Source organism: Aegilops tauschii, chromosome 6 (assembly GCF_002575655.3).
Source record: "Aegilops tauschii subsp. strangulata cultivar AL8/78 chromosome 6, Aet v6.0, whole genome shotgun sequence".
NCBI classification, from domain to species: domain Eukaryota; kingdom Viridiplantae; phylum Streptophyta; class Magnoliopsida; order Poales; family Poaceae; genus Aegilops; species Aegilops tauschii.
The window spans coordinates 127,074,924-127,091,732 of NC_053040.3; the positions used below are offsets into that span (position 1 = coordinate 127,074,924).

Consider the following 16,809-nt stretch of genomic DNA (forward strand, 5'->3'; position numbering starts at 1 on the left):
AAACTCTAGCTTTTATTGCATTATAATCAGGAACTAGCCCCTTATCATGTTCTTCAAGGCAAAGAGCACTAATCTTATTATTTAGGGCTATATCCCTTTTTAATTTAGTCACTTCCCATTCTGTAAGGGATTGCTCCACAATACTTTTAGATTCTTTCGACATTAAGGTGTTGCCAAAATTATGCAATTGCGTAGAGGATGCATTATACGCTACAATATTAGATGATGGCATGTGCACTCCTGCAAAATTTTCACTTATTCGGCTATGACCGTGAAGGTGCGGAGCCGAATTATGAGCATCTACAGTTGTATACGGTGCCGAATAATTACTAACATGAGGTGTAGCATATGACGGTTGAGAGTAACTGGCCGAATAGTTAGTAGTAGGATGGCCAATTCTCTCATTCATCGGCATGGTTGTATTAGTATATTGCAAATTAGTTGCCGATGAATGAAAGAGTGAAACACTTTCTTGCATGGCATTGGAAATTTTAACATGTGGTGTTTCAAATTTATTTACCGAACTCATCATGTTGTTCATCAACATAACAATTTGTGGGGTTGCCAGTGCATGAGAGTTGGGATACATGTGGTGCAGGCTACTAGTATCATAAGAAGTTGAGGCATGCCAATTACTTTGAATCGACCCTTGCACGTAATTAGATGCATGATTGAAAAAACTAGGGCTGACCGATAGAGTACGTATACTCATTGAACGATCTAGTAACACCATATGAATTATTTGCATCTACACAAGGTGATTGGGTATTCATATTACCTTTGTAGATTGCAAACCCTAGATGACGATCTCTTCATAGCAAGAACGGGTTGGAGACCGTTCGAAGCTTCGTCCCCAGCGGAGTCGCCAAAAAGTGTGTTCGGACACGAACACGTTACCGTGTACCCTCGATGCTGGGGGTGATGCCTCACGTCGAAGGAGACCCGGCCGGAAGCGCAGTACGCAAGCAATCCGGAGGGCGCTTTTGTAGACCCGAAACCCCACACGTCCGAGAGGGACTCCGTCAGGACGCGCGGCGGCTATGGGCTGCCCTAGGTCGACCTGATCGCCCCTTGGGCCTCGAGGTTTGCCGCCCTGCAACAAGAAGAACGAACAATGAACGAGAAAGAAGAAGAACAAGGGAGAAAGATAAAAGTAAAGGTAAAAAGTGGTAGATGATTTTGTCGATTGTGTGTTGTTCAACCGGCCATCACCCCTTATGTATATAAGTGGCGTATGAACTTCCCGTGCAAGGAAAGGTTAGAATTCATGTTCAAAACCCTAGTTTGGGTCCAACTCAGAATCCAAACTTTCCAAAATGGTTCGGTTTACAACCTGGCTGCACCTTGCGGGTCATGTTTGAGGCAGGAAACGACCTCGGATGGAAACGAGCCCAAACGCAATCTTGACCGTTTCGACGAGGCGAACAACTTTCATGTTGAACGGGTTTTTATCAGAGGCCATCTTGAGGGGGTTTTCGGCTGTTTTTTGAAGTCTGCGGAAGAAAAATCCAAAATCCGGACAAACATCCCCGGCGTGTCCGGCCATCCTTGGAGAAATCCAAAACCCAGATGATCATTCCCGGAGTGTCCGGCCATCCTGATGCAGCCGCGCATTTTCGACTCTAACTTTTGCATACGAACTCCGATTGAGACGTTTTTTTTATATCAAAATCAACCGCTTTGACGAGACGCACAACTTTCATGTTGAATTTTTTTCCATTTGAGGCCATCTTAATTAGGTTTCAAGCCATTCTTTAATCTGATGTCAAAATAAGCATCTCTGAACTTGTCATAACTTTTGCATCCGAGCTCTGTTTTAGACCATCTTCATATCCATCTTGATTTTCTCGAAGAGAGTCATCCCATGGTGACTTTCAATAATAAGTTTGAATTAATCTTGACATAGCTTCGAGCTACTTTTTATGATCGTGCCACTTTTGAGTGTCAACAAAGGGTCGACATGCTCTGCTGGATCCCATCCCTTCGTCGCTAATTTCTTGCTTGTATCACACCGGCCGCCTCCATTTATGCTTGCATATGCGAGGCTTTACAAGCCCATCCGGCATCCTTAAAGGAGCCCGCAGTTTCCATAGCTATTTTTGACGTTTTCCATATTTTTTTTTAAGGCTGGTTATAGTGAGGAGTAACTTATACTAGTGTCATGCATATGACACTAGTCTAAATTAATACCTTCATAGTGCAAAGTAACATAGTAGTGGTGTCATAGATGGCTTTATTTAATACTTTCTGTCCCAAAATATAAGAACGTTTTTAACACTAGTGTAGTAATTTTCTTGAAGTGCGCTATGTTATTATCTAATTTACTCCCACTATGACGAGCCTAATGAGATAGTAGTGCGTATGCATCTACCGGTTGCTAAAACAAGCTAATTAACTGATTAATGTCACAAAGCCAGGATGCTCTGCTCCCCTGGAAGCGCACGGCTTGCTGAACCACCGGCGGTCGAGCGCTTCGGCCGCCGTGATCTTCTCGTCGGGGTTGAAGGCGAGCAGGCCGGTCAGGACCTCACGCCCGGCCTCCGAAAACTCCTCGAAGAAATCCAAGCCGAGCATCCCCGTGGAACTGATCTGGTCTCGCAGCTTGTACATCTCAGCGACCAGCTCCTCCTCTGTCTGCGCCACGAACAGGGTCTCGCGAATACATACCATTTTCCAGCTTGCAGCATATCCAACTTCTTTGTTTGGCACACTCACAAGCTGTTCCGCTCCCGCTAGGCTCCCGATCCCGCTCCTCGCCGACGGCCGCTCCGGCCCCGGCGACCACAGCCTCCCACCGCTCGCCGCTCCGGCGTTCGGCGGCCACTTTCCTGTCCCCTCCCCTCCCCCTGCTCCCTTGGACTCCCTGGCTGCCCCTGGCCGTGGGCGCGACCGGCGCTGGCTCGAGTCCAGCCCGTCCTCTGGCGACTCTGCGAGGCCCTTTTATCGGCAGGCGCTCTGCGGGTCCTCGACCGCCGCCCCTCCTTCGGCCTCACCCCCGCCACCTCCGCGCGTCATCCGCTCCGAGATCCACCGGCTCCCCGAGGGGGAGCCCGTCGAGGAGCGCGAGTGGCTCGTGGCCGGTCACAAGCGAAGGCGGCCCCCAAAGCGGCATCGCCCGCGGCGGCGCGCTTCCGCCGCGCGCTCGCCCACGGCCCCCGTCGCCCCGCTTGCTGGGCCTGGCCAGCGCAGGGCCTCGGAGGAGTTCTGCTCGCGCTACCGCTACCACGGCCACCCCAGAGCCGAGTGCCGTCGCGACATCCGCTGCGCCCGCTGCGGTTTCTATGGCCATGTGGCGCGCATGTGCACCAACCCGCGCTCGCCGCCGTCCCCCTCGCGCTCAAGCCCGTCGCCCAAGCGTCTCCGAGGGCCTTCCCCGCCGCAGCCTTCGCCTTCGCCGGCGCCTTCGGCTGCGTCCTCGTCCGTCCAGGGTCCTGGCAGCCTGCGTCTTCCGGGCTTGCCGTCCCCTCCCCTCGCGCTTCCCAAGCAGCGCGGCCTGCCTCCCCCTTCGTCCCCCTCTCCGGCCACCCGTCGCTGCGTCCGACCGCTGCGCCTGCATGTTTCCTACCCCTGTCCGCGGAGATCGACGCTGCCGAGCAGGAGCTCCGACGTGCGTTGCTCGCCACCGTCGCAGGGTGCAGGACCGGGGTCTCGTGCCAGGAGGTCTCCGACGTGATCTGCTCGCGCTTTGGCATCCCGGCGGCGCGCTTCTCGGTTCATCGCCACCTGCCGGAGGATTTCCTCATCCACTTCCAGCATGCGGAGGATCGTGCCCTGGTGGCCAACGATGGCGTGTGGACCGCCCGCTTCCGCCTGCTTCTTCACCCATGGAGCGTGCTTGCTGGTGCGGAGCAAGTGCGTGCTCGCTTCCGGGTGCACCTCGAGCTCACCGGGGTTCCTGACCATGCCTGGCACTGCGCCACTACGGTCACGCTGCTCTCGCCGTTCTGCCTGGTGGCGCACCTCAAGCCGCGTACGCGTCATGGCGTGGACCTGGACATCTTCAGGCTCACTGCTTGGACGGCCAACCCCGACGCGATCCCTCTCGCCGCTGACCGAGTAAATTGCAGAAAACCATCGGTTTGAGGGGTAGGTTAGCAGAAATCACTACGTTACAGTTTTTTTAGCAAAAAACACCAACTCTCTCGTAAACAATTTGCAAATACCACTGATCGGCGGATCGGGCACCGATAAGTGGATTTATGACAGGTGGGGCCCGGTTTTTGCCGACGTGGCGCTGTCAGCTGGTCGGACAGCCGTTAGACGCCGTTAGACGGCGCTCTCGCACGTGAACTTAAGTGATTCGCTCCTCTGTCTCTCACTCTCACTCTCACTTTGCTCTCGCACGCTCTCGCTCTCGCTCTGTTCTTGCTCGCCGCCGCCGGCCGCTCCGCTCCGCGTCGCGCTGCTGCCGCCGCCGCATCGTCATGGTGTCCTGGAGTGAAAGCGACGACAGCAGCGAGCACACTAGGCAGTACATCAGCTCTGATTCTGACGACGGCAGGATGCAGGTATGCATTTGGGGATATTTTCCTAGGGTTAGGGTTAGGGTTTGTTCTATGATTTGGGGATATTTTTCTCAAAGGAGCTTGTGTGTTAGCTGTGTTAGCTGATGAAATGTTATGCATTTCTTTGCACTCCCAGGTCCCTGCTTCAACTGAGGACTCCGATTTTGAGGGCCCTGAAGTTGAAATGCAGGTTTTGTGCCATGGTCACGGGAAGTTAGCAGAGAGGCGCGTTGCTTTTGAAGGAATTCTAACTGGGAGGAGGTTTCTCTGTTGCGCTGAGAAGGTATATGCTTCTAAGTGACAGCACAGTCATTGTTAGGATTTGGCCATTGTTTATTTATTGTTAAGTTGGGAGACTGTTGACGCAGTCATTGTTTACTCTTAGGAGAGTGTTGAGCCAGTCATTGTTTACTCTGAGGAGAGTGTTTAGGCAGTCATTTTTTACTCTGGCAACAATGTTAATTAGATTAAAGTACAGTGGATGCATGGGTTAGTTTATTCCTAATAGCAGCACATCATTGTATAATTGAGAGCAGAACATCAGTGCTTTCTTTTTGATGTACTTTATCTTGGGAGTTTTTAAATATAATATCTTTAGCTTTGGTTGTGATGAAAGGTTTTAATATGGTTTTGAATACTACCTTATTTCAGAAAGGTAGAGACTGTGGACTAGTTAAATGGATTGATCCTGCTTGGCCCAATACCCTTGAGAATGCATTGCACAAGTTATGGTTGATGTATGAAGACAACAAGAGACAGAGGGCTGAGGACACTCTGATGAATTCTTTTGAAGTTCATAACCTGACACAAGAGAAGAAAAAGTTGCAGGCCAGCTATGAGAAGCTGGTTGAAGATGTCAATGCACTTGTGGATGCCCAACAACGTAGGGTAGAGATAGAAAAGACAGATGCTGATACCAAGAAGTTGGAGGAGAAGTATGAGATGGTGAAGAACCTGGTAGCTGCTCAGGCCAGTGTCATTAGGAACATGAAGCTTAAGCTAGCTGAAGAGAGGAAGAACTTGCCAAATTGATGAGCTGCACAAGAGTGTTGAAGAGAGCAATGTGAAGCTGCATGAGAGTAATGTGAAGCTGCAGGAGAGCAATTTGAAGCTGCAGGGGATCAAGGCCATCCTAAATGAATGATCACCTGGCTGTGGAAGAGGGCACTATCATTTGGCATTTGCTTACCTTTTGTAGGGTGTGGTTGGCTGTGCTGTAATGAGATTATGGTTTTAATTTCCTGAACTGGATCTGTAAAGTACTAATCTAGTACTATGATGCTAAATGTGATGGTATTTAGAGTATTTGGATGAAATTTGATCTGTTTAGAATTTATGTATTTTAGCCATCAAATAGGGTTTGTAGCCATCTTTGGGGGTTTTGTCGACATCTAGCCTTCACTAGGGTTTTTAGGCATCTTTGATGGTTTTGTCGACATCTAGCCATCACCTAGGGTTTTTAGGCATGTTCGATGGTTTTGTCGACATCTAGCCTTCACTAGGGTTTTTAGGCATCTTCGATGGTTTTTTCGACATCTAGCCATCACCTAGGGTATTTTGGCATCTTCGATGGTTTTGTCGACATCTAGCCTTCACTAGGGTTTTTAAGCATCTTCGATGGTTTTGTCGACATCTAGCCATCACCTAGGGTATTTTGGCATCTTCGATGGTTTTGTCGACATCTAGCCTTCACTAGGGTTTTTAGGCATCTTCGATGGTTTTGTCGACATCTAGCCATCACCTAGGGTATTTTAGCATCTTTGATGGCTTTGTCGACATCTAGCCATCACCTAGGGTATTTTGGCATCTTTGATAGTTTTTTGGCATCTTTGATGGCTTTGTTGACATCTAGCCTCATCATCACAAAATGTATGATAAACTCATCATCACAAAATACCAGAAAAGATATCTGAAGCATTATAGTATCACAACTTAACTTAAACATCTCAACTACATGACCATCATCACAACCGAACTGGCCAATTTGACAGTATTTTGACACAACCAAACATCTCAACAGTAGTTTGACACAACCAAATTGATAGTATTTTGACACACAACCAAACTGACCATCATCACAAGAGTTTTCACACACCTAAAATGCATCATTCCCATGGAGCACCTGAAGCAGTCAAGTAATCTCTAATTTTCTGGGTGGGCTTCCTAATTCTCTGGGAAACACCAGTTGGCCTTGGAGGCAAGAAAGATGCCCTTGCTCCATTTGCAGCAGCTGAAGATCTAGTTACTACTGTTTTACCCTTTGCAGCAGCTGATGAACTACCAGCAGTTGTCCTCCTTGGTGGTGCAGCAGAAGAAGAAGAGGCCCTCTTCTTCGCTGGTCCAGGTGCTGTAGCAGAAGAAGAAGAGGCCCTCTTCTTTGCTGGTCCAGGTGTTTTTGCAGAAGCAGAAGAGGCCCTCTTCTTTGCTGGTCCAGGTGCTGTAGCAGAAGAAGAAGAAGCCCTCTGTGCTGGTGATGGTGCAGTAGCAGCAGCACCACCAGCAGAAGAGGCCCTCCTTGCTGGTGTGGCTGCATCAGGTTCATAGGAGTTGCTGCTTGGCTACAAAAAGATCAAATAGTGTAAGAACAGGAAGATGAATTCAAAGCAACATCAAATAGTCAATATTAGGACATTGGTTACCTCATGCCTGTTCTTTCTCATTGCCAGTGATGAATTCAAAGCAACATTACAGTTGGTGTATCTATGGCCAACCTTTTTGCAATTAGAGCAGGTAATTGAGGCCATTCTTGAGGTGTCTTTGGGAGCTGGCTTCTCATATTGGCCCTTTCTCCTCTTAGTCTGTGCCCTTCCCTTGTGTTCTTTGAAAACTGGAGCCTCAATGTCCATACTGTCTGTCCTTGGCCACATATCAGGTCCAGGTACAGGATATATAATGGGACTGTAAGCTTCCAGGTACATCTTTTTTTGAAGAAATCATGAACAAAGTCCTCTGGCTGAAGCTTAGCCTTGTGTATGGCAGAAACAGCATGATTGCAAGGAACTGTTGTCATATCCCACTTCTTGCACCCACAAGTCCTATGTTGTAGGTTCACAGCATAAGTTCTCTCCCCACTAGTGACTTGGTAAAGATTAGGCCCAGCCATCAAAGCATGACAGTTCCTTGCAAACTTCTTTGCTTCCTCTAATTTCTCAGCATATGTTGGACAAATTTCCCATCTTACAGTCTCAGTCTTTGTTCTATTTGCATTGAACTTGACCATTAACTTTGTCCTAATTCCATCCACCATGGTCCTAATTGGTTTAGCCCTGACATCTAGAACCCACTTATTGAAAACCTCACTTAGATTGTTAACAACTAAGTCTGTTTTGCAGTTCATATCCATTGCATGTCTGGCCCAAGTGTGTTTAGGTATTTTGCTTAGCCATTCCCAAGCAGCCTCACTCTCATTCTTTAATTCAGCCATTGCAGTTTTAAAACCATGTTCAGTGTATGCATAACTAGCTGCATCCATGTATTGCTTTAATTCAGGCCCTCTAAACCCAGCATTTTGAAAGTTCTGGTAGATATGTCTAAGACAAAACCTTTGGGGACAATTGGGAAACACTCTGGTAATGGCTTTTAAAAGGCCCTGTGTGTGTGATAGTACAATAAGTAAATACAAGAAAGTAAATAAAGAAAGTAAATACAAGAAAGTAAATAAAGAAAGTAATTACAACTGATTACCTTCTGCCTATCTGAAATTATTGTGTAGTTCCCAAACTTCCCAGATTCTCCACCTAATGCTTGTCTCAACTGGTATAAAAACCAGGTCCAGGAGTTAGTGTCCTCCTTATCAACAATTCCAAAAGCAATGGGAAAAATATTATTGTTCCCATCTCTTCCAGTTGCAGCTAGAATTTGTTGACCAGTAGTGAGCTTGATGAAACAACCATCTAGACCTACAACAAATAAATGAAATCACAATTGATTAGCACATGAAATCAAACATTAGTAGCACCTAGCAAAAATACTATTGACTTACCTATGAATGGTCTGCAGCCATTGAGAAACCCTTCTTTGCATCCATTCAAGCATATGAACAGTGCATGAAACCTAGGGTTAGTGCTTGGATGCTCCTTCAGATATCTTGTTGTCACAATGCATCTTGAACCTGGATTTGTATCCAACACAGCATGTAAATAATCCCTAATCCTGGTGTACTGGGCTTTCTGGTCTCCTAACACAACATCCTTTGCTGCCCTCTTTGCCCTGTATGCCATGTGTGTTGGTATGTCCACACCATACTTGCTCTTTGCAGTATTAATAATACTTGTGATTGTTGTGCATGGGTCATTTCTGATAGCCTCCTCACAGAATTTTGAAACCCACTTAGCAGTGACTTTAGTGTTCTCTGACATAGAAGAGCATGTGTGCACTAAATACAACTTCCTAATTGTAAATGACTTCTCATTTGCAATCTGAGAAGCTGCTATATAGAAGGGACATTGCTCATCTATGCACTGTGTCACCCTATCACTACAGTTTCTATGGTAGACAAAGTTCCTGTTTTGAGCAATGTGCAGGGTTTGAAGTGCAGTTCTAAACTGGTACACATTTAAGAAGCAAAGATGCTTCACAAATTGCTCCTCTGGATGAGCTCTGTGCTCATCAAACCATAACCTCTTCTTCATCTTCTTTGCTCTGCTTTTTCTACCATTGGGCAACACATATGCCAATGCCTCAGCACCATCATCATCTTCCACACCAAGGTCTTGTGGTTTCTTGTCCTCATCAGATGATGGAATCCAGTCCTCCTCAAACATGTCTTCTATACTCCCATGTGAATTGCTTGTTGGGCCTTTTCTCTGTCTCTTGGCCCTTCTCTTGTTTGGTACATCTTGCCCTAGCTCATCCTCTTGTTCCTCTTCCTCCATTTCCTCCTCCTCTTCCTCCTCTACATCCTCTTCTTCACCTTGTGGCACATACAGCTCATCATCCACCTCTGAGTCACACATTTCCTCAACATCTGTGTCCCCTTCAAAATGAAGTTCTGGGTCATTCCTCTGTCTTCTCATCTCCTCAAGCCTAGCTAAGATATCACCATATTCTACCAGATCATCATCATCACTATCCTCTTCATTGTCCATCACTGCTGCTTTCCTGTTCAAACAAGTCTCCTTCGCTCTTTCCTTCTTCTTCTTCCTAAACATTTCAATTTCATTTCTCCTTTTCTCCTCCATTTCTTGCTCTATTAACAGTTGATCCTCTGAATTGTCAGTCACATGGTATTCTTCCACTACTGCATCACCTAAAGCAGGTTCCAGGCTCACATTTATTCTGCTCTGCTGTGTGTCAAACTGCAAGGGCATTGGCTCTTGTTCTCCTCCTGCATCACAACTCTCAGCTTCTACATGCACATTTTCAGCATTGAACAACACTCCTTCATCATCAATCTGATACAGTTTGGGCTCTCCAATTTGTTCTATTGGGGTCTGCATCTCAATGACATTAACACTGGTATTTATATTGGGAACTTTCTCTGCACTGGCCCTAACTATTGTCACATTCAATATCTTGTTATTCTGCTCTGCTATGTGGTCTAAAATTTCCTCTAACTTATGATCATCATCTATTTCTTCCATTCCTTCAATCCCTAGCCCAGGGTCCCTCACATAATACATATAATCTCTAAAACCATACCCTTCTGTCTCCATAAGTGCTACCAAATTGTAATATGTGATGTCTGACATCATCATACTCCTTTCAATATTATCTCTGTCATGAAAATGCATCCTTAATTCCCAAACCTCATCTTCAAGACTGCAAATAATAATACAATAGTGCACTATAAGTACTTAAGGAAAACTGAAGCAAGCTAGTACAGACCAGAGCAGAACATCATTTGAGTGCAACAATTCATATCCTTCTATTTACAGAAACCCTAGTTGTAAGCATCTAATTAAAGAACTATATCATTCTAATTACAGAACTATAACACACACAAACCCTAGAACTACAACACACACAAACCCTAGAACTACATTAACCCTAACCCTAGCAACAGAAGGGGAATGTGATTGGGGAGGGGAATGGGACTGGGATCTCACTAGACGCCGCCGAAAGCTGAAGCAATGTGCTGGCTTCCAACTGGATTTGCCTTCACCGCCACGGCGAATGATCTGGCCGCCCTGAATTCCACCGAGTACTGCGGGTCCTCCTCCTCCTCTTCTTCTGCCGTCGCCTTCGTAGGGTTCGAGCTCCCGTACATCTCGCCAGTGGATGGCTGGGCGCCGCCGTCAGCATCGCTCGACTTCGCCGGACTCATGTCTGCGACGGGGGGCGGGGACGGTGCGCCGCACGACCGGGAACAGGGGAGAATAAGGGGGAAACGGGGGAAGAAGACGGGGGATAAGAGGAAACAGAACGAACGGCGCCGTCTAACGGCGTCTAACGGCTGTCCGACCAGCTGACAGCGCCACGTCGGCAAAAACCGGGCCCCACCTGTCATAAATCCACTTATCGGTGCCCGATCCGCCGATCAGTGGTATTTGCAAATTGTTTATGAGAGAGTTGGTGTTTTTTTGCCAAGAAACTGTAACGTAGTGATTTCTGCTAACCTAGCCCTCAAACTGGTGGTTTTCTGCAATTTACTCCCGCTGACCTCTTCCTCCCGGTGCGTGATGGCGTTGCCCTCGACGCGGACCCTGACGTTGCCGAGCGCCTTGGCTTGGACCTACTGCGTTTTTTAGTAGCGATTCACGTCGCCTGCTGCGAGGATTTCTATCGACCAGTCCCGCCGCCTCCGCCGCCGCGTCATTCTCCCGGCCCCGACTCCGATGGTGGCGCCGGCCCCGGCCAGGACTCACCACCCTGCCCCGAGCCTTGGCCGCGCCTCTACAATCACCCTCCTGCGCCACCGTGACGTGATGCTGTCGGCCCCTCACGCCGGTCCGGCCGTTCCAATCGCCGCCGTGGTGGTCGTCGCCGCAACCGCCCGCTCGCCGTTTCACGCATCTGGCATGGGGTCCTCGGACCCTACCCACCGGTCGTACCTGGCGTCACACGGGCCCCGGCAAGGCTGCGCTTGGGGGACAAGGCGGCTTTCCAGAAAGCCGCGGTGGACGTGGGCCCGGTGGTGGCCGTTGGGCGTCCCACCCCGTCCGAGCCCAGGGGAGCGGCCAGTTCAAATTTGGACTCCACTGACCAGGTCGTCGCTCCCGCGCCTACCGCTACATGCTAATGCGTCCTCGCCCGACACGCCTGCGCACCTTCTGGAGACCGGCGCTTGCTCCCAGATTGATCCCGCACCCGTGGTCTCTTCTGGCCCGCCTCTGCTCTACGCAGCCCCACCGGGATTCGCGACCCGCCTGTCAGCCAATCCCGAGGAGGGCGGCAACGGGCCACCCTCCCCTCCCCCTGCTGGGCAGTTGGCCCTGTCTGGCCAGGCCGCGGGCCCCCCGAGCCCTTCGCGCGGCCCCGCCATTGGGCCATGCGCCGTACCTTCCTTGGATCCTGCCGCGCACGATTCGCCCGCACCGATCCCGAGTGATCCCGTGCCCGCGACGATAGATCCCACCCATGCAGCCGCTCCGGACTCGCCACGTGGAGGGCATGCCGACGTGGAGCCCCTGGATGCGTTTTTAGAGTCCATCCAGCGACCGATCATGCAGATTCTTCCTGCGCCTCCCTCCCGCAGCCGTAGAAAGGAGTTGCCGCCAAACTTCACGCCTCAGAGAAGTGGCAGGATCGCCAAGGTGGACCGCGGGCTCAGCTCCGAGCTCAAGGCCAAAAAGTTGCTTCTTCGTCGCCTCGGGCTCGTCTCGGACGACGCCCCCATCTCTGCAGTAACCTAGCGAACGACGAGCGCCTCTTCCAAAGGCCGCTGGCGCATGACGTGCTACAGGCGTTCACCGACCTCTTCGGCTGTCGCATCCCCAAGCTGCTCGACCCGCCTACCGGCTCGCTCCCCCCTGCCTCACGCTGTCGAGGCCTAGTGGCTGCCTAGGCCACCTCAAGACTCCATCTTTTCTCCATGGATAACAACATTCGTATTGTATTTTGGAACGTGTGTGGCCTCAATGCCCCGGCCAAGCGCACCGCCGTTCGCAGCGTGATCATCGCTGCTTCACCTTGTATCGTTTGCATCCAAGAGACTAAGATGGCTTCTCTTTCGTCCTCGCTTGTCACTGAGACGCTCGGCCCGTCCATTTCTGAGTTCTTCTTCCTGCCCGCGGATGGGACCTGTGGGGGTATCCTGCTTGCTTGGCGCCCGGACATGATCGTGCTTTCCGATCCATACCGCGGCGACCACTACATCACCGCCTTGGCCTCCTCTCTCGATGGCGCCCAACATTGGTGGCTCACTGGTGTATATGGCCCTCAAGGAGATGATGACAAGATTGCTTTCCTCGGTGACCTTAGTGAGGTCTGATCGTTGCGCGCTGGCCCTTGGATCCTTGGTGGCGACTTTAACATGATCTCAGGGACGGCGGACAAGAATAACTCCCGGCTCAACCACCGGGTCATGTCCCGGTTCCGCCGCTTCCTCGCTGATGAGGAGCTGCGCAATATCTATCTGCACGGGCGGCGATATACTTGGTCGAGTGAGCGTTGCACCCCAACCCTCGCGCGCATCAACAGGGTACTCTGTAACTCTGCATGGGAGGCGCTCCACCCGCATTGCATGCTCCGCTGCCTCTCCTCCGCAGTGTCTGACCATGCGCCTCTCCTCCTAGACTGCACTATGCGCTCGCCTGGCACCAGGAGATTTCACTTCGAGAGGTTCTGGCCGCGCACTGATGGCTACAAGCAGGTCGTGCTCGAGGCCTAGGCTATCGCGGCGGATGAGCCGGACCCATTTCGGAGATTGGTGGCACATCTAAAAAACACCGCCTAACGCCTAAAGGACTGGAGTGCGAAGAAGATTGGGGATGTGTCCCGGCAGCTTCTTGTCGCTCGCGAGCTGATTGCGCGCCTCGACGCAGCGCAAGACTTACGATCCCTCTCCCCAGCCGAGGCTTGGCTGCGTAGGCGCCTCAAAGGGGCGTACCTCAGGCTCGCTTCGCTCGAGCACTCGATCTCGTGCCAGCGTGTCAGGCCCTCCTGGCTGCGGGACAGCGACGCGGGCCAGAAGTTCTTCCGGGTGCATGCGGCGCATCGCAAACAGAAGAACCGGATCTTCGAGTTGCAAGTGGGGGACACCTCCGTCTCCGACCCTGCCGCACTTGCTGAAGCTGCCTATCATCACTTCACCGGCATCCTTGGAACGACGGAGTCGCGGCCTTTCTCCATCGACCTCTCCGCGGTCCACGTTGGGCCTTTTGACCTCTCTGGCCTCGACGCACCTTTCTCCGAGGACGAGATTTGGGCTGCGGTCAAGAGCTTGCCGCTCGGGAAGGCACCAGGCCCCGATGGATTTACCGCCAAATTCCTCTGGAGTGCTTGGGACGTGATCAAGCATGACATATGTGCCGTCTTCGACAAACTCTATGAGCTCAACGGGCGTGGTTTCCAGCGGCTTAACGAGGCGCTCCTCACCCTTCTTCCGATGAAGCAAGATGCGGCGTCTCTCTTTGACTATCGCCCCATTAGTCTCATTCATCTCATCGCGAAGCTGTTCGCGAAGGCGCTCTCTCTTCGGCTGGCACCCCATTTGGGCAAGATGGTTTCCATGAATCAAAGTGCATTCATTGCCGGCCGAAGCATCCACGACAACTTCCTCCTCGTTCAACAATCGGCTAGACTCCTTCACAACCTGAAGATGCCGCGGATGCTTCTCAAGCTCGACATCGCGAGGGCATTCGACTCGGTGGCGTGGCCTTTTCTGCTCGACACGCTGCAGCATCTGGGCTTTGGAAACCAATGGTGCAAATGGATCTCCATCCTACTGTCTACCGCGCCGACGCGTGTGCTCGTCAATGGTGTCCCCGGGCCGCCAATTCTTCACGCATGCGGGCTGCGGCAAGGGGACCCTATTTCCCCAATGCTCTTCTTCATCTTCATCGACGTGCTCAACTCGCTTCTTCAGCGACCTGTCGAGCAAGGCCTCCTCCAGCGGCTGACCGCAAGGCACCTGCCATCGAGTGTTTCCCTCTATGCCGATGACGTCGTCATCTTCAGCCACCGCGACACCTGCGACATCCGCACCATTCGCCGCGTGCTGGACATCTTCAGCAAAGCGTTCGGGCTCCGCACAAACTTCGCCAAGTGCTCGGCCTCACCCATCTGATGCGCCGAGGAGCACATCGCCACGATCGCGGCTGAGATGGCGTGCCCGATTGCCCACTTCCGGATGAAGTACCTCGGCCTCCCGCTCTCCATCCGCAAGCCCTCGACGATCGACCTCATGCCACTCGTCGACAAGCTTGAGAAGAAGCTCTCTACTTGGCTTGGGTCCATGCTCTCCGTAGGGGATCGCCTCGTGCTTTGTCGACATGTCCTCTGCGCCATGACCATCCACATCCTCGTCGCCATCGTCGTCAACAAGTCCATCCTCACTCGGGTCAACCAGATCATTCAAGGCTTCCTTTGGGTTGGCCGCAAAGACGCGCGTGGAGGGTAGTGCTGTGTGAATTGGGATCGGGTGTGTCGCCCCACCTTTCTCGGCGGCATGTGGATTCGCGACCTGCAGCGCGCTCGCGTCGCTCTGTGCACCCGATGGCTCTGGCTCCAGCGTACCGATGCTTCGCGCCCCTGGAGTCAGCTTCACCTTCCCCATGATCCTGCGGCCTCACAGATTTTTCGAGCCTCCACCGCCTGGGAGGTCCGCGATGGCCGTACCTGCAAGTTCTGGACTGACCCCTGGATTGAGGGCAAGGCCATCCCCGAGCTAGCTCCTCTCGTGTTCTCCTTGGTTTCTAGACGTCACCGCCGTGATCGAACAGTGGCCGAGGGCCTACCTGGGCGTGCTTGGGTGCATGACATTGCCGGCGCGCTCGGCCCGGCCGCCCTACTTCAGTACATCGACCTTTGGCGTGCGCTGCAAAATGCAACCCTCACAGATGGGCCTGATATGCTGCGCTGGAAGTGGACGGAGTCCGGCATCTACTCCGCCAAGTCCTGCTACCTAGCGCTCTTTCATGGTTCTACGACAGACGCTTCATGGAAGCTCACCTGGAAGACATTGGCCCCTCTACGCATCAAGGTCTTCATCTGGCTTGCCTTACAGGATCGGTGCTGGACAGCCGACCACCTCGCCCGGCGAGGGCTGCCCCACAACGACAGATGTGTGCTATGTGACCAAACCACCGAGGACATGCACCACCTGTTCACTGCCTGCCCCTCCTCTCTTGGTGCCGATCGACTACCACGATACCAAGTCCAGACACACCATTCGCGGAATGGTGGATAGACACATGCACTTCATCACCCACGGCTCTACGGAAGGGACTCAGCTCCATCATCACTCTCACCGCATGTGCTATCTGGAAGCACCGGAATGGATGCGTGTTTGATCAGTTGCAACCTTCCATCACAAGTCTACTTTAATCCATTCGAGAAGACGCTCGCCTATGGGCTAGCGCCGGCGCCAACGGCTTGGCGAACTTGATCTCTGAGATATAGATTCTAGCGCTATGTAAAGGGGATGAGCAGCCCCTCCCCTAACTGCTCCGGCCACTTGAGCCCGCGCCGGCTTGTGTACGCGTGGCCAATGTCGGCACACCTCTCTGTATTTTTCACCCCCTCCTATCAATGAAATGATACACAATTTTTGCGTATTCGTGAAAAAAAAGAACAGGGTCTCGCCGGCCAGCAGCTCCGCCATCACGTAGCACGCACCCAAGCGCCCACGTGTCCACGGCCTGGCCGTAGTGCCGGTTGCCTTGCAGCTGCTCCGGCGAGGTGTAAATCAGCGTGCCGACACAGCACTCCTCATACGGCACTCCGGCCGGCTTCGCCCGCATTGCCGACCCGAAGTCACCAACTTTGAGCCCGCCGATGATGCCGACCAGGACGTTCGCATGGCAATGTTTGTATGAGTGTTTTTGAATTGTTTGCATGGCAATTTGTTTTCTCGTGGAAATTCTTTAGGTAACCACCACAAAATATCATATACATGCTGACTCATGCTAGTTTTTCCATGTGCAAATTTATTTATAGACACCATGGCAAGCTTTTACTATTGGGGACATGGTTATTTTATCTTAGGTACCATGACATTTCTATTAGTTGGAGGATGTCATTTTTGTATGCGATTGAACACGCTGTGATAGTGGTGAGATGGCTTTTTTGGAATACAAAATTTTAAACCATGGTAATCTTAGAAGGAAAATTTTTTGCGGGATCAATTTTTGAAATTATTAGTCCATTCACACAATTTTTTTTTGAAATTCCATGGCATTTTTTGGATGTGAGTTGGATATGA

At 51.2% G+C, this 16,809-nt stretch overlaps 2 protein-coding genes across 2 annotated transcripts; one reads left to right on the plus strand and one right to left on the minus strand.

The window, feature by feature from the left end:
- Positions 1-1,595: 1,595 nt before the first annotated feature.
- LOC141025885 (putative cyclin-dependent kinase F-2) lies at positions 1,596-16,444 on the minus strand. The gene is made up of 2 exons (XM_073501819.1): positions 16,202-16,444; positions 1,596-2,652 (listed from the first exon to the last, which is right to left on the minus strand). The coding sequence occupies exons 1-2, from the start codon at positions 16,442-16,444 to the stop codon at positions 2,392-2,394; spliced, it is 504 nt and encodes a 167-aa protein (XP_073357920.1). The 3' UTR covers positions 1,596-2,391.
- On the plus strand, positions 2,578-5,821 carry LOC109781669 (uncharacterized). Its single transcript, XM_020340259.4, has 3 exons — positions 2,578-4,508; positions 4,642-4,788; positions 5,157-5,821. Exons 1-3 carry the CDS (start codon positions 4,425-4,427, stop codon positions 5,535-5,537), a joined length of 612 nt encoding a protein of 203 aa, XP_020195848.1. The 5' UTR covers positions 2,578-4,424; the 3' UTR covers positions 5,538-5,821.
- Positions 16,445-16,809: the final 365 nt, after the last annotated feature.

Excerpts from the sequence above, each read along its gene's own strand:
- LOC109781669 (XM_020340259.4), top strand. The coding sequence starts at position 4,425 with ATGGTGTCCTGGAGTGAAAGCGACGACAGCAGCGAGCACACTAGGCAG. Across the intron at positions 4,509-4,641 it reads CTGACGACGGCAGGATGCAG|GTCCCTGCTTCAACTGAGGA; the intron begins GTATGCATTTGG and ends TTGCACTCCCAG. Across the intron at positions 4,789-5,156 it reads TTCTCTGTTGCGCTGAGAAG|AAAGGTAGAGACTGTGGACT; the intron begins GTATATGCTTCT and ends ACCTTATTTCAG.
- LOC141025885 (XM_073501819.1), bottom strand. The coding sequence starts at position 16,444 with ATGCAAACAATTCAAAAACACTCATACAAACATTGCCATGCGAACGTC. Across the intron at positions 2,653-16,201 it reads GCGTGCTACGTGATGGCGGA|ACCCTGTTCGTGGCGCAGAC; the intron begins GCTGCTGGCCGG and ends TGTATTCGCGAG.